Source organism: Oxyura jamaicensis, chromosome 5, assembly GCF_011077185.1.
Source record: "Oxyura jamaicensis isolate SHBP4307 breed ruddy duck chromosome 5, BPBGC_Ojam_1.0, whole genome shotgun sequence".
NCBI lineage: Eukaryota > Metazoa > Chordata > Aves > Anseriformes > Anatidae > Oxyura > Oxyura jamaicensis.
In genome coordinates this window covers 52,843,857-52,861,182 of record NC_048897.1, presented here as the reverse complement: position 1 = coordinate 52,861,182, position 17,326 = coordinate 52,843,857, and the positions used below count along the sequence as shown (strand labels likewise).

At 43.3% G+C, this 17,326-nt stretch overlaps 1 protein-coding gene across 1 annotated transcript in view; it reads right to left on the bottom strand.

Annotated features, from left to right (window-relative positions):
* The window catches only part of MDGA2 (MAM domain containing glycosylphosphatidylinositol anchor 2), a 320,012-nt gene that overhangs the window by 157,941 nt on the left and 144,745 nt on the right, over positions 1–17,326 (bottom strand). The window contains exon 4 of the mRNA XM_035327104.1: positions 2,682–2,878. Coding sequence (XP_035182995.1) covers positions 2,682–2,878 — 197 coding nt within the window. The remainder of the gene's footprint in view (positions 1–2,681; positions 2,879–17,326) is intronic.

The window sequence follows — 17,326 nt, the reverse complement described above, 5'->3', positions numbered from 1 at the left end:
TCATTATTATGTTATTATAAAGCTGCTACCACTTCTAATTTCATCACGGCTTGGGAAACATATTGACTTTTTTTAACAACATCATGAGCACATATAGGGAAATACGTGGTTGTCTGTGGAGATGCACGCACAGTACTAGCAAAACCAAACCAAAACAAAAACAAATGAACAAAAACAAGAAAAGAAGATGCAGTTAGCAGGAAAAGAAGAGAGACAGTCATTAAATCAAGCTCAGTAGATGTTTGGAGCATTGGAACTGAAGTGCTTTGTATGTACAATCAGTCCCACAGAAATGATGTGATTAAAATCAAGCTCATGCTGACTCAGTGTTTGCGCGACTGAAGCCTCGAATCGGTGCTCCTAAAGATAAAGATCCTACTTTAAAAAGAGATTCGTCTGGACTGGGGACGGGCCTGGTCCTGGTTAGTGGGAACGCAGCTACCAAAGGCATTAAGTTCTGGATTAGACTCAAGCGCAGAGCAGCTACATCCCACCGATTTGGTCTTTAGCTGCGGACTCCAAGTGGAACTTGTGAGCTGAACTCACAATGGTATTCTGGATCGTGTTCCCAGATTGCCGAGATTTGTAAAAATATATATCTATTTTCTTCATTGGTTTGAATAATTAGTCTAATTATGTCTAATTGCATAATTATTGTAAATACAGCAAATTTAATCTTGTGCTCAGACTGTGCAATTACAATGTGCAATGAGGATGATGCAAACTCTTAGGAAAAAAATCTGCATCAAGATTTCAGTTTCAAAAAATTCGGTATTTCAAACGCTGCCGCAAATGAGAATGCACATGTTTGTTCTTTCCCCTCCCCGACCTCCTCATGGCAGCTAAAATAAGTAGCTGACATTACCTTACTCATCAAAAAAAATCTGTGCTTAAAGTTCAAGAATTCCTTTTTATTTGCCCAGCTTTTAAAGTGACTTCTGTGATTTGATGAAACAAAGAAACGAGCATAAAGAAAAACTGGCCTTTTGGGGTACAGTAACTTAGAAAATTTATTTGTGCTACTGTTGTCCCTCACATTTCTTCTGATTTTCAGATTGATAATCCAGCTTTAAAGCAATCACCAAACAAATGCCACCTCAAATTCACTTCTTGGTGCTCTGAAGATGTATCCCCTCTATCCCTCTTCACACCAGCACTTACTGTTTGTTACCATGTCATAAATTCTGCAGAGACGTGCAGCAGACATTTATGACTCTTAAACCTTTACTTGCATCCTTTCCTCTTATAAACACATACCAGACCTTGTAGACACACAGACAAGATACACGAATTCAACCTGACCTCCAAAAAACATAAAGAGGTTATGGATAAGCTTTGGACTATCGACATGACAATCTGATTTATTCAGATTAATTCGGCCCAGGCAGAGGTTCTAGGAAGAACGCTCTCCATAACCTAGGAATCTTTATTTTTATTTTTATTTTTTTATTATTGAATCTAATTTCCTGTGACACATTTTATTAGAGATGTTCTTGTTAGATGATTGGAAAGGTATTAATCAGCATTTCCATACTGAGAAATTATAAGACTAAAAGGACCACCTCAAGGGAGCCCCTCGCTTTTTAATTAAAGCATGAAGATACTTTCGTTTACACACTTGAATCCAAAGAAACAAGCCACACATTTGCTAAACTGAATCCATACACGTTAAATTAAAAATAATTTCATCACTTTTAGGAGACCGATAACTTGACTATGTAATCTAATTCTCATCTCTGCAAGGTTCCAGGCACACATTTCTCAGTAGAATACCAAGCCATGGTAGCAATATAAAGCTGTCAAGCACAATAATAAGAAAAACTGAAGGTGATCTCCAATCATTAGCTGAAAATTATTTATGAAATTTGCAGCTTGCTTTCTGCTATGAAGACCAAATTACCAGGCAGTTTTCACTTGTCTTTACTCGTTGTTGCTTGAGACTTTCCAAAATAACATCTTCTCTTTTTTTCCTTTCTTCTTTCTCTTTTTTTTTCCTCGTACCATCACACACACTTCTCCGTAGACAATAGGATGTCACCTTTTTATTCCGAGACTGTGTAAGTGTGCTAACAATAAATTAATCTGATCTAATCTGACAGACTCTTTTGATAGCGCAGTCTGCTTTCGTGGCTGTGAGCTACAGTAGGAAGACTTATAAAAAGCACTTCTTCCCATTTTTGCCACACCATCTTTAAAGTAAGTCTGGAACAAAAACCTTATATTCAAAGATGTGGAAGGTGGAATAATAATAATAAAACAGGGAGTTGCCTTAGAGTTTAGCCTTTTGAAAAGCTTTTTAGGCTGTAAATTCTGTGCAGAATCACTTTGCATTGTATTGGAAAAGATTAGGAAATAGCAGTCAAATCAGAGCACTGGGCTTGCAGGCTCAAGGAAAATGACTTCAAAGGGGCTCCTGCAGACAGCACTCACTGTTCATCTTCCCAGAGCTTCCTACTTCCTAATTTCTTTATCAAAAAAATAAAAAAGACATATTTTATATTAGTAGCTCTTTAAAAACTACAAGGGTGGATGTGCCAGGCTGTGGTTCTCTGGAGGGCATGCCCACCAAGCACCCCACGAACCCAGCAGGGATGTGCAGACAGACAAGCTCTACAGCCCGTTACAAAGTCCCTGGTGTAAGTACTCGAAGGAGGGATAAATACTGTAACTTCATTTCCTACCTGTGTAAAGAAGGGCTCGTAGATCTCAACTCCTTTATCAGAGCCTTGCAGCAGTACCTCCTGGCCGCGTCTCCAGCTGTACCGAACAGGTGGATTGGAGTTGGCAACGCACCTGAGAAACACAGTTCTCTCATAGTAAAACTGCTCCTTCGCTTCCCCTATGCTCTGGTGGACTGTCACTATCGGGTCATCCAAATCTGGAAAGGCAGAAGGAACAACGGAGATAAAGTCAGGCTCCACCAACACTGTGATCCTTACCAACCACTCACCAGTGGTGAGCAGGGAAGCACGTGCACCGCCCCGTACGCAAGTCATGGCAAAACAGAAGCAGTGCAGCTCAAAAACCCATAAATGTACGTTTGAAGACTTCCCCAGCAGAATCCAGTTTTAGAGTTTGTTTTCATCCGTACAGCGCCTACCACAACTGGATCTTTGTTCACCACCCTGGCTTATTACAATACACATGAGAATATGATAGTATTGATCATATTTCTGACATGTCTCCATTAATATTTAGGTTTCATCTGGTTTTCATCCCCACTACTGATTTTTTATGTATGATTTTAATTTAAACATCTCCTAGAAAAAAATAGTTTACCAAGCTTTGGTAATAAATAGTCAGGCTCATTTGCATCCTAATGGCAGGATCCACTGGAATGTCGATCATGTGAGCGCATCTGCTTTCCTTTAAAGCAGCAATTTAATACAGTAATTTAACGCACATTCCCTTCTTTCAGTTACATGCACTTAACTTCAGCAGGTAAATTCATCCCAGGCTTTAGAACACACTTCTCTTGATTAAAATACAGATATCATATAATTACTCCCACCGCTTCATCACAGAGAAAATTAGATCCCCACAACAGAATTCATTCATCTTAAACAGGGAAGAAAGAGAGATAGCCCTTGGAATGTGAGCACACTTAATGAATTAATTTGGGCTTTATTCCACCAGGAACAAGTAGATTCCTGTTTGTGGGGGTTTACTATTGTGTATGATGAGCTTTCTTTGAAGGAATAATTACACCCAAGAAGAAAAAAAAGCAACCACAACAATGGCTGTCAGCACCAGCCAAAAACACTTGGCCCCAACCAGTGTGGCCAGCAGATCTGCACTGAGCTTTAGGGAAGAGTTCCACCACCCAGCGAGCTGGCAGCCACCGCAGGTCGCTGCTCAAGGCCAGCAGGTAGAGCACAGCACCGGTGCTGTTACCCGCAGAGCAGGACCATGCCGCCCAGTTACCCCCACACCAAGCCCACCTGCAGGCACGCAGCTACGGCGTGTTTCCACGTGCGACCCAGCCTCGACTGAACACCTGCAGAACCTCCTCAGCAGCACTTTTTCCTCAAAATAAAAGCTAAGTAACACCTTAAGCAGTTCTTGACTAATTACTCATCCACAATTTCAACCCTATTCCTGCACAGGTGAATACAGGTAAGTACCTATCCAAGTGTAATTCACCAGGTTTCTGTGAGGCTACAGTTCAGCAAAATGCAGAACCAGGGTGCTCAACTCTAATAACCACCAGTGCCAACGGGAACGCTGCCACGACTGAAGGCACCAACCCCTCCGTCCCTTTTCAACGTTGTTGAAAACAAGGGCAGTTGCTGGGGTGGAAGCATCACCTCCATTTTGCTCCCACGTCCTTTCCCCAGTTGCCAGCTGAATGCACCCGTAACCACCACGGGATATTGTGCCCGGCAGGCCATCAGTGCAGCAGCTCTTCTAACGTTCAGATTTTTGATAGTTTTGAAAAATTAGAGGTCTGCTAGACAAAAAAAAAAAAAGATTAATAAAGGAAGCCCATCATTAACAATTAGAATAGATTAGCATGTTTCAAATGTCCACACTGAAAAACAGTCTGCACTTAAAATTATTCTTTAGAGGCTTACATTTTGATTTGCATAACAAGAACAAAGCCTGAGAGTCTCTTGATTAATTAGAAACAAAACATGTTCCAAAATTTGCAATAATTCAAGTAATAATACCTTGTAATGGTGTATGGATTTTAAGTAAATGTTACCTTCATTCTACCCTACAAAACATTTTAGTTAACATCACAGAAACAAATTATGAAACTGTTGTTCCAAATTAGGATGGCATTTTCTAATGAGATTTCATTTTTGTTTTAAAGGTTATTTTAAATCACAGTAGCATTTGAAAAGGGAACGGACTGCTGAAACGCCATCTTCTACTCATGCAATAGAAAATATAAAGAAGGGAATTAGCTCGCTTCAATTCCTAGGCCCAAACACCTGTTCCCTGCGTTTTGGCGAACAACAGAACATTTCACACATGAATGCCTCGCAGTGCCTGCTTGTTAAAGCACGTCCTTATGCCACAAACAAGGATGGTGGTTAGCAAAGAGCTTCCACCCTAAGTCGTGGGACTGCTCCATGAATCTCTCCCCCTTAGATGAAGGTGCATCCTCCTGGATGAAACATGCAGAGGTTCGAGTCTTGACTCGGTGTCATTTTGATGAAGTTACTCGGGACTAGACAGACTTAGTCACCCCTAAGAGTGGGGTTTAAGGTGGCTGTGAAGCCTGACAGTGCAAGGCCACAATCCACACCTCAACACACGGCAGGATGAGGCTGACTGGACAGAAAACGGCTCTGCAGAAGAGGCCGGGAGGTGCTGGTGGAAAAGCTGATGTAGGCGTCCCTACACCCATGAAGGCCGGCCACCTCACAGGCCGCAACAGCAAGAGTGCAGCGTGTCCAGGGAAGTGATCCTTCCCCTCCATCCACACCTGTGGGACAACATCCTGAGCACCGTGTCCAGGTCTTGACTATCTCCATGCTACAAAGAAGAAGACATGGACATCCGAGAGCGAACGCAGAGGAGGCCGCCAAGACAACTGGGGGCTGAAGCAGGTGACATACAATGGAGGCTGAGGGAGATGTGTGGCCAGATGATTAGAGTATCTGTCCTGTGAGGAAAGACTAAGTGAGCTGGGCCTGTTTAGCCTAGAGAAGAGGAGATGGAGAGGGGATCTTATCAACCTCTACAAATACCTGAGGGGACAACGTAAAGAGGACAGGGCCAAACTCTTCTCAGTGGTGACCACTGATAGCACAAGGGGCAAGGGGTATAAACTGAACCACAGGAGGTTTCATTGCTGTAAGAAGGAAGAAGTTCTTTATGGTTCAGGTGACGGAGCAGTGGAACAGGCTGCCCAGAGAGGCTGTGGAGTCTCCTTCTTTGGAGATATCCAAAACCCACCTGGATGCGATCCTGAGTAACGTGCTCTAGGTGACCCTGCTTGAGTAGGGGGGTTGGATTAGATCATCTCTTGAGGTCCCTTCCAACCTCAACCGTTTTGTGAAAGCAAATTCCCTGTGCAATCAGACAAGTGCTTGGACATGGCTCCAGAAGCACTGTGGGTACCTGCCCACGGAGGTGTTCGAAGCTTGTCTGGCCTCAGAGTTGGCCCCGGTTTGAGCAGGGGGTTGGACTAGAGGTCTGTTCCAACCTAAATCACTCTGAGATACCAAGAGATGCGATGGCATCACTTGCTCATGCTGTCTGCTCTCTTGCAACAGGTTTATGCTGATGTGTGCTAACCCCCTCTGGTACCTAAAGCAGGTACCCTCTTTCCACATGGCCCTGTAGTACGGCAGGGGATGGACTTTGACAAGAGTATAAAGAAACCTCAAAGAAGTTGAAGTTGGAAATGCAAATGTAGCCAGCCCTCGGCCAAAGCATTTCATAATGGTCAATTAATACAGAATTTGCACTGCAGAACATGACTGATTTTCCCATCAGCAGTGCTGGAAAGATCTTGACAGCTGCATCACAGCAAAAGAAGCACTAATAGGAGACAAAATAACGCTTGCAATTGTTGTGAGATTTCACTGAACATTCAACTGCCTGCCCCGTTGCCGTGCAGGGTTAGACAAATGTTTTAGGAGGTTGTTATATAAGACTGTATTTTGCTCAGACAGTGTGAGAGCTGCAAACATAATACAAAATATGCTTTTTCTAATACTGCCAAGGCATTCTGTGGAGTTATTACAATGGAGGCAGGTACCTGCCAAATTCAGAGCCTTTAGGCTGTTTTGAAGTCACCTGATCCCGGTGGCATTAATGCCCACTTGTCGGAGCTCTCCAGAACTCCAGCTTCTATGTCCAACTGAATTGTTACTAATTGATATTTAAATTTCCAAATAGAGGCTAGAATACTTTGTTTAAATCTCCGTGCATATGCGTAAGTATCCGTGGGTGTTCGTTCTTCACTACCAGCATTTGAACAATCAAGGCTTTGGCAGTCGGGAAGGGGAGCTATTGGCTTCAGGTATTGCTCACAATTTGCCTGGGAAAGAGAGGAATTCACGGAGGAGACAGAGATCTTAATGCAGCCGAGAAAGATTTAGCATTGGAAAGCTCAACATGGGGAATTTTTGAAGTATTTGACAAGAAAAAAAATCTTAAAGTTTTCATTTGGGGTTGATCAATTTATAAAGAGTTAACTGACTAATAATTCTCCATATTAAACTGAAGTCATGGGTGTTACGCAGCTAAAGTCTATTAATCAAAATGAAAATAATTACAGAAGTATGTTTTCCACAGAGGTTTATGCCACCATTAGGTTCAATTTTTCAGTCTTTAATCTTTGAATTGAACCAAACACTTTCTGAAGCCCAGATGGCAAATGCATGCTCAACGATGTATTGGAAAAATTCCCTTCATACATCCTTCTGCTCTCAAGCAAACCAAAAACCCAGAATAAACTGTTCAGAATAGGCCTAATCTAAATACACCAGGAACTGCAGCACAACCTTCAGAGACCTTGGTGTGAAAGGTGCGCACCAGTGTGGCAGCTGCTGTCAATGTCCCCTGTATGCTGAATTGTACAGCACTGGAGACATCGTTCTGGCTGTGGGCAGGAAACACAGACCAGCCATCTCCTGCAGCCCTCACCTGAGCTCCAGGGAGTTTCACATGGACAGCCATGGGAGCGGGATCACAGCCTGTATTTGCTATTCCAGCTTTTTTCAGCTGCCGATTTCATTTCTTAATTAGCTGCCTTTGTCTTCAGATCTTCAAAGCAAGCAATATTTGGAAGTCAAGACAATAATAAATAACACACGCATCTGGTAAACTGATTGAAACGGCTTCATCGAGACACCCATAGAGGAGGCAACAGTGATGCATATATTCCACCTGCCTAACACGTAAGCTATTCCAAAATATTAAAATATGAAGTTCTTCCCCCTATTTTCCTTACCGTAGCCTCTTTGACCTAGCACAAGCTATCAATAAGCATTCAGGCTTGTGGTGCTACGTTGTACTGTACGATATGAAGCAGTTACGCCTGATTCAGGAAGTGCATAAAATGCACCAAATGGACATTGCTGCGTACTTGTGGCAAGACTTAACGAACTGTCGTGTGTGCCATCTATTAGCAGGTAGCAGAGCTCCAAACCAGCTGGTGGGATGCCAGAAACAGGGGAGCTCAGTTACCTGGAACTCCGCATGAGATTTTTTTCCTTCCCCAGCCTTTTAAAGAGATTTCTTATGCATCTGCAATGCTGTACCACGTGTGCAGCAGAGTTCCGACAGTGGAAGTGAGCATCATTTACAAGGCCAGAGTCTCTAAGAAAGCCAAGCCTCCTTGCTTACTCCAAAAAGACCCAGAGTGGGACCTTGGCAGACCCCCGACAAGCTTACATTGATTTCCAATAGCATTTTGAGGAGATCAAACACATGCTGGAAGACTGGAAGGGTGCTGACATCCTCCAATACAAAAAGACAAACAGAATGACCTTAGCAGTCAACAGCACCCTGCACAGCCAGAGACCATTTCTGCTTGCCACGCTCTGCTGAGGGTTGGAGTCTAGCCACGAAGGACCCAAGAGGAAAAAAATAATGAACACTAGCTAATGGAGTCTTATAGAGAAAACATGGTATTCTTCTGATGAAATTATAAATACACCTCAATTAAACTTGCATAAACTACGCCCACTGGATGAGCCGTTCATGCCAGCATGTGCTGATGACCCTAGGAGGATGCATGCGCAGCCCTGCAAGAATGCAGCACCGGTTTTGTTTATCCAAGGACCCCAAACTGAGCCAGCGTACAGCATTTATGAGACAAAATTACCACTGCAGTCCCTGGACAGTAGACGCATCGGCACTGAGGGTTTTGCATTTCTAGCACAAGCAGCAGAAAACAACATCTCCTGCAATGCTGAATTTCTACAGGCAAGGCCTATGCAAAATAAAGACTGGTGGCTTTGCAAATAATGAGAGTGGGATGCTCACATGGAAGAATACACATCTAGGAACCCATAACAAAGGCTAATAGTGCAAGACTGTACCCTGGCAGGGTCTGCGAGAAGAATCATACCTAGCAAACGTACGCACTCAGCACAGTCCTGAAATGGATGGGACTGCTGGGTTCGCTGCTTGCAGGAAGATACAGGGATACAATTTTCTTCTGTATAGAGAATTGGCGACCTGAGAACAGGATCTTAATCAGGTGTCAGCCATTCTAAGAAACATTAAGAAATAAAAGGGCAAGGAGAAAAGCAGCAGCAAAGTGCCTATGAAGTGGAGAAAGTACCCATTACTTTGGCTTGCAGTAAGAGATGTCAAGAGACAGATGTATTTATCAGGAAGAAGACCGAATGGTAATTTTATTATAGGATGTAAGCATCTCGTGGTGAGAAAACAGCAGGTACAAAGGAGCTCTTTTGGCTACTGGTAAGATATAAAACAAGCAGCAAGAGCTGTAAACAGAAGGAAGCCCAAATTCAGTATGGAAAAGAATCGAGACTTGGTACTTATAAAAATAAGTATAAAACTTACAAACGTTTTACTTATGAAAATAAGATAAAGCAGGAGACTACCTGGGCATATAGAAGATTCCTCACCTCTTCAAATCAAGACCAGATGCTTTTTAGTGAAATGCAAGTGATTACACTCAACGTAGGAACAGCTGAAAAAACAGATTGGGCTGTGATATAAAGGAGGTCAAGCTAGACGGATGTCTCCACGGAGCACAAATTCTTATCCAATACATACAATTGCTCGAGAAGGAAAACTGCAATAACCATTTTGTTTTTTAAAGAGGAAACCTTGCTTTTTAATTCTCTCTGTACCTCTAAAGAAACAGAAGATTATGGAAGAAAAAGCAATTTACCAACCAGGCCAGGAGAAACAGACACTCAAACTAAAGGCCTCCTGACACGCATGACCCATTGCTAGGAGTAATTGTCACAAATATGACTTTTTAATGTCTTCAGTAATTATTGTCTGCATAATCTCAAAATGAATTAATGCTTGTGCCTTCATTATTTTAAGGAAAGAAACTGAAAATTTGTTTAAGTATTAAATATCAACTGGGTTAGGAGGGTCTGGTTCTAGACTGCATCCATCTCCAGCTGCTGGCTTTAGACCTCCTGTACAGAAACGTTTTGCTAAACCAGAGAATTCTAAATATCTGGCAGCTCATACCTATGAACTTTGTTCCCATTGTATATGTGGGAATCTCTTCTGAGATTCACATTTATTTCCCAGCCTTAAACTCTTTATCCAGGACTGGAGGAAATAAATAGTGGGGAGTGGATGATGAAGAAAGGAGGGCACAGGAGAATACCCTTGGAGGCAAATCGAACAAACTTACAGCAAAGAGGAAGAGGGAGAGGAACCTGCCCAGAATGTGTGGTGCCCACATGTGACTCCAGACAAGAGGAGCCTTTTCAATGACTTGAAAGAAACACCAGAGCCAGTCTGCTATAGGAGTACATGCAAAAATCCCATCCACCGTGGGAGGGACCTTAGGAGATCATCTAGTCCACGTCTTCTTCTCTCCATACTGAGGATGCCCATCCATTTTGCATCATCAGCAAAAATTAATACCAAAACATTATTACCGTATGTAAATGCAGCTGAATCCCAAAGAGGTGCCAAGATTTGCTTCCTGAGGTAATTGCATTTGACTGCCCATCTGCCAAACCTCCTTTCCCTGAAACCTTCTGAGCTTTTTAGCCTCTTTTAGCAAAATTTCAAGTGGGGATTGAGGTCCCAAAGATAATTAACCTCCAACAAGTTTTATAATATTGGGGTAGGCACATGGGGAGAAGCAGGCACTGGAGCAAGGCTCAGACTAGCTGAGAGAAACACCTCCCTGTGAGCTTGGCATGGCCAGCTGGCCTGGAGCCAGGCACCCATGGGTGCCCTCTGCACAGCCCACCCTTATGGAGCTCGCGGGGAGTCCACAGGGAACGGCCTTTCCTAGGGAAAGGGCATGGAGATGGAGGTGCGGGGAGGAAGGGCGCTGATCTGTAGGAAACCAAGCTTTTTCATTCGTTAGTTTTGCTACCCTTATTATACAAAATACTTCATGGTTATGCAGGTGGAGGACCTGGAGCTTGGTCAGGTGCCTCCTGCCCAAGGTGTCGCCTTGCAGGTGCCGACTCCCCAGGACAGCTTCCCAAGGGCGAGCTTTCCTCCACGCATTTTGCTCCTTAGATAAAGCAAATTAAGCGAGGGAACAGATTTCTGGTCATAACAGAACAACCTCCTTTGTGGTGTTTTAGAACAGCAACCAGACCTCACCCTCCAGAGGAGGAGCTTACAGAAGAAACCATACATCAGGGAAGTTTCCAGATGCCTGCAGTTGGCAGAGGGAGAATACTTACAGACAGCAACAGCGAATTTGAAAGACACCGTAAACCATAAACTCAGCCCTTTGTATCATCTCAGCCTATTTCTATTAAGTCTCAAATCAGATTCCTGCAAACAGACTGAATGTTCAAGCCATTAATGTGGTCTATCTTTCCACTCGAGGGATATTTACAGCATCAATTATCTTGAACCTCATCTGACACGTACTTATCTCAGACTGATCTAACTACAGCTATTATCATGTGTTAGAGACAGTTTTAATTTAGAAAAGGAATAGCATAAAAGGCATTCAAATAACCTTATAGCACTCTCGCTAGATTTTTTCAAGGATGAAAATAAAACAAAATCTGCATACGCAGCCAGGTAATGCTACAGAATTAATACTCTAATTAACCGTAAGCTTTTTTTCCGTGGCTCAAAAATACTGATGCCGGGATTATTATACTGAACAAATTCTGCAAGGTACTTCCTCAGCAGCTATTCAGGGCTAATTAAACATCATTGAAATGAGCTAAACATGAAAATATAAATCTTCCTTGGCTGATCCTAATATAAATTTTGCATTTCCATTCCTGCATGCATGATTATTTAATCTCCACTTCTTAATTTTCACAAGCAGGGTTGTCAGGATAGATTACTCAGTTATAATAGCGTGTTTACTGCAAGAGGCCCGTGTCTTTGGGCACACACAGAAATAGCGAGGCAGGCGGGCGTGCCGCGGCCACTCCTGCTCCTACCTGACCAGCACCGCTCCCGTGGTTCTTTGTTTTCCATCCGTCCTCTTCTATCAATTATCTCTTTTAATTAAAACTACGTCTGCTGGTGTTCTGAGCTGAAACATCCCCAAACAGAACAGTGGCAGTACTGTAAGAGAACTAAAATGTATTATTCTCATGCAGCATTCACCAATAACCAGCACAACTGTGTGCATGTACACATGGTAACCTGAGAAATAATCCAACTTCTGCATCTTTTACAAACTGCCCCTTTCAGAGCATCCCTAATCCAGCAAAACTTTAACAGAACCGCAGACAAAAGCACGATGCAACATCAGCAGTGCGTGGTCTTCAGCTCCAGCCAAAGCTCGGCTCTGGTCAGCCAGCCTCACTGCCTCGTCCCAGGCAGGCTGGCACCAGGAGACAGCCCAGGCCAGGAGCTCTCTGCAGTGCTCAGCCTCTGACTCTCATTGCAAACTATCCCACATTTTGGAAGGGCCCTACCACGGTCTGATGAGGCAAGCAAGGTGCAGGCAAGATCATGAGAAAGCTCTCAGCAGCTCGAGCACTTCCAGCCTCCAGTCATTTATCCTGAAGAGTTTATTTTGGTTAAGCTGCCACCAGCTAGCCCCGTCTCACTAGCACGGATGGTCTGGATGAGGTAGGGCCCATTCTCCCTGACGTGGGCTCCGAGGAGCAGGTGCCTGGCACGGCCACCTCCAGCAGACCGCAGCGCTCCGCACCTCCACGGCTGTGGCAGGGATCACACGGCAGCATTTGGTGGATTCTGTGGTACCAACTGTTTTGGAGCCAGTGAACCCTAAATATGCCACGTGCTTTTAAATCAACAAATGAATTGATATTACCGTTACTGCCCTGAACTCGGTTTTGCTCTCTGATGACTGCCTGGGGCACTGCAGCTGGTGCAGTGCCTGTCCCTCAAGGTCGCGTTTCCTTCCCTGCTCAGGTTTCTCTAATGCCACACAAAATTCTCAGCACAAACCAGCACCAACGTCCTCGTTGTTAGCACTCTGAGCTGCTCCTGCTGGCTGCCCAGGGAGCTTCCAGAAACCAAGTTTTTGCCCTGCCATTGAACCACACTTGCTGTTTTGTTTGGTGAGGCTTGTTTGAATTTCTGTAAACAGGCAGCAGCCCTACACTTACAAACATGTAAACAGCCCAGGATAAACGTGGTGCTTGCTGGAGAGAAAAAAAGAGAAGTATCGGGGACACACTGGGATGCAATCAGACTAATGACAAATGGTAATAGGAGGGTTTGAGAGACTTTCTGTGGAGCCAAAGGCTCCCCTCGCATTTTCTTTCTGCTGCACTTGCTTTTATTGAAATTGCTGTAATTTTAATAAAATTATCTGATCATTTTGAATGTTTTTTCTTACTGCTTCTTGGTTTATGCCTTCCTGTATCCTTCTCTTTGTAAGGAACAAGTAGGCACAAAAGAAACAGTTGGTAATTCCGGATAATGAGCACGCTGCTCAGGATAGCAAACCCCAGGTTCAAGAAGTGCAGCATGGTTATTGTCAAGATCCACGGTCACTCACCAGAGCCTTCTAGTAAGGGAGTGATTGCAAACAAAGGCATGGCAGAGCAAGCCCTGGCTTACAGACAGGAAAGCTAGTACAGGTGATCTGCAGACAGACTGCACGTAGCAGTCACATCCCTCAGCACAGTCCCGGAAAGCCCCAAAATGCCACAGCAGTTGTGCAGGATGGACCTGAAAAGCATCTCATTTTTTCCGGGGAATACGTGCATAAACATCCCAAAGCCTTGCAGTTATTCCACAGCTGTTAAAGCTGATGAAGAAAATCGTGACTTTGCTGCTCCATTCCTGGGCAGTGGCAGCACGGTAAAACACTACGGAGAAGGGGAGGGAGACGAGGCTTTGGATGGATCCAAGATGTTGTCACTCACCAGGAGCTGAGCACACAGCAAGAGGTTCAGTGCAGACATTACAGAGTTTGCAGAACAGACTAAGGCTCACTTGATGAATAGGAAATTCTTCCATGAAGCCAGGATAAATCTTTTTAAACAAAAGGAAAAAAAAAATATCTGAAAATCAAGATATTTGTTGTGCTGTTCCGTGCCTTAGTTATGATTTGCCAAGAAAAAACAAACAAAAAACCACACAACAACGAAATCAATCTGAGTGCCATCACTTAACTATGGGCTTTTGGAAGGCGTTTTCAGGGATACCCTACTAAGCTAATATTGGTCAAAGACAGACTCACTTTAGAGGTCTTCAGTTGCTCTCTACATACCCCGTGGCTTTTTCTCCTGATTATTCTAAGATTTCAAAGGGAGACCAAAGGATCAGGTGGTTCCTTGCTATGAAACTGCCATGGAACAGCTAACGTCCCATGGAAATGGGCACATGGAAAGCAAATTAGACCAGAGGATGGGGAATTAAACTAAGGAAAAACTTATACTCCAACCAGTACTTACCTAGAACCTTATTCTGAGATATTTGATTGCTTGACTAGTCATAGCCTGGTACATCTGATATTTAACCATTCTTTCTCAGTTTGTAACAGCTTGCAGTATTTACTAAACAGCTTCCCAAGAATGATAATCCTTGCAAAGTGCATTTATAGCTCAAAGAGAGAGGAAATAAATAAATAAATAAATAAATAGATAGATAAATAAATAAATAAGAGGGACAAGTCCAAGCTCAGACATTAGCAGTTCCAGCTACGCTGGCCTGTTAACATGTAGCTGCCCAATCAATACTAATTAGCCAAAGATAATTCAGAAAATGAAATTGAGTTTTTCCTTGCAAGAGTTTTGAAACCAAAGGGAATGACCTTGTGGTTGACAAATGACTCCACTGAAGCTGGAGAAAGACGATGTGTATTCCCGCTGTCCTTACAGCTGCTGTCACTACCACCACCATTTGGGGTCGGTGCGTACACACAGAACCAAAACACCAGGCTGGGAGCTGACCCCACAGAGCCAGGCTGGGCCAGAAACAGGCAAATGAAATGATGTGACCAAAGGGTCACATCGATGAGCAAGGTGAGCAGAACCTGACTCCTGCACCTGAGCACACAAGGCAATGACTTCCATGGGGAATGAGCTCCCTTAAATGGTGAGATGGGCAGAATTAGCCTGGTTACCTTGAAAAACGTGTGCTGCAAAGGTGCCTGACAGGGAAGTGCAGTACATGGAGGAGGTTTACGGTTAGAATTTATCAACTTCCATTCATTTACTCCTGGATCACAGTTAATGAAAATTTTGATCTGAATGCCCAACGTCTGCCTGTTCAGGACATGCACTCTAAAGTTCTTTCTTTCACCCATTCCACTTACATGGACAATGGACGCGCCGCATGATTACACGCCTGGGAAGATGGAAAGCCATGATGTCAATCCCTCTTATTTCCATGGCTGAACCTGAGAGATGGGCTGTCTCTCTCTGAACAGCGTACAGCATGCGCCTACCAGCCCTCAGGTCACAGGACTGATTCTCTCTGATGCTGTGCAAAAATCAGGGGATCTGGTCCATCAGCTGCTGATCCACTGATGTTACTGCATGCGAGATGTGTCAGACAGGAGGTTACCTATAATCCCTTTGATCTACTGTGAATAACCCTTTTTTTGGGGTAACTCACAAAAGTGACCTGAGTTTGGATTTCATTATTCTGCTCTCCCCCTATCTCAGCCCTTTCATTTTCCTCCCATCCAAGGAAATTTGAGAGATCAGAGTAACTGCTGAAGAGACAGACACAGGAAAGCTTTTGATCCAGTATAAAAACAGCAACGAGAAGATCTTTGCTTCACGTGGCATCATTCTAAATCTCCAAAGATAGCTCACGTTCTCAATCTACAGCTCAATCTAGTTTATAAGAGATTACAAAGTGCAATGTATACTCTGTGTACGTCAGAAACAACAGTTTCTGGAAGGGATCTCTGGTGATCATCCCATCCGAGCCCCATGCCCAAAGCTGATCATCTACAAGCTGCTGCTCAGCACCATGTCCGAGGTTTTCTATGGGAACATCTGCAAGAAATCCTTGAAAATAAAGAAATACACACCTGGATATACTTTTGAGTAATAGATCACCTCATCACAGAATTAACTAAGCAAGTATTTTATTTTTTTCCTCTATTATTAATAAATAAATAAATAAAAGGCAAATCTTTGAGAATAGTGAATAGTCCTCAAGATGTCCAGCAAACACCAGTGGGCTGCAATGGAACCTTCATGAAGTCGCTGCGTTATTTTCAATGGGATTTCAGGCTTCCTTCAGCATTTTCTATTTAAGTAAAAGGAGAGAGAGGGAGTGGCAGCATGTGCAAGTACAGCCACCGAGAACTGCAAGAGTGGGAGGTGAGGGTGGCGACAGAACATTTTGCAGAAAGGCTGAAGCAGCAGCACTGAGAGGTACCACTGGATGCATTTTAATAAAGGGTTAATTCACATGCACAGCCAGTTGAATTATTTCAAAATTTAGTTTCAAGATACTGATTTCACTGAGTTACAGGGATTAAAAAAGCAACCCTCTGAAAAAAGAGTTTTTGACTAGCATTGACTTTCCTCAAGGTGACAGCTTGTGCTGAGTTCCTCTCTAATTAAGTTATGGAAATAAATAGAATCATAGCCCAAGCATGTGGCTAGTATTTTTCATATATGTTATTTAACCAAATTAGAAATGTTGATAAAAGTGTTCCTTTTTTTTTTAACCAAAGTAAGAGATCAAGTGGTCATGCAAACAAAGCTAATGTTTCCTGTAAAATACCCATAGTCTAACATCCTTAATATTCTAGACCAGTCTTCCAAAGAAGTTATTTTAAGACAGCTTATGCATTTTGCCTGTGTTCCCTATCCACAAAACCCATAAAAAAGCAATAAGGAAGGTCACTGCTTGGTTCCAGAAGATCCCAGTTAACTGATTAACCCTAAACACATCATCACTTTCAGCTGCTTTTTATTATCTGCGCTGCCCATAGCTAATGCATAACGGCTCATTTAAAAAGCTAAACTCAATGATGGTCTAGCCCAGAAAATAATGACTATGCTTGTAAAAATCAGGTCATCACCAAATCACCCGTATCACAAGCAGATGAGAATCAGGTGTGGTTGAATGCTTTTGATTGGACTCCAAGCCCCTCGCTGATCTCCACGCCGAGGACAGCCTCAAGTAGGTTATTAAAGCTCAACATTTGCCATCCCCAAATGATTGACACCCTGGAGTATTTCCTCAAGTAAGGAGGAAGATACTGTGGATAACAGCACACGCTGAAGGAGAGGCACGGGGGGAACGTAAGCTGAATTCCAAA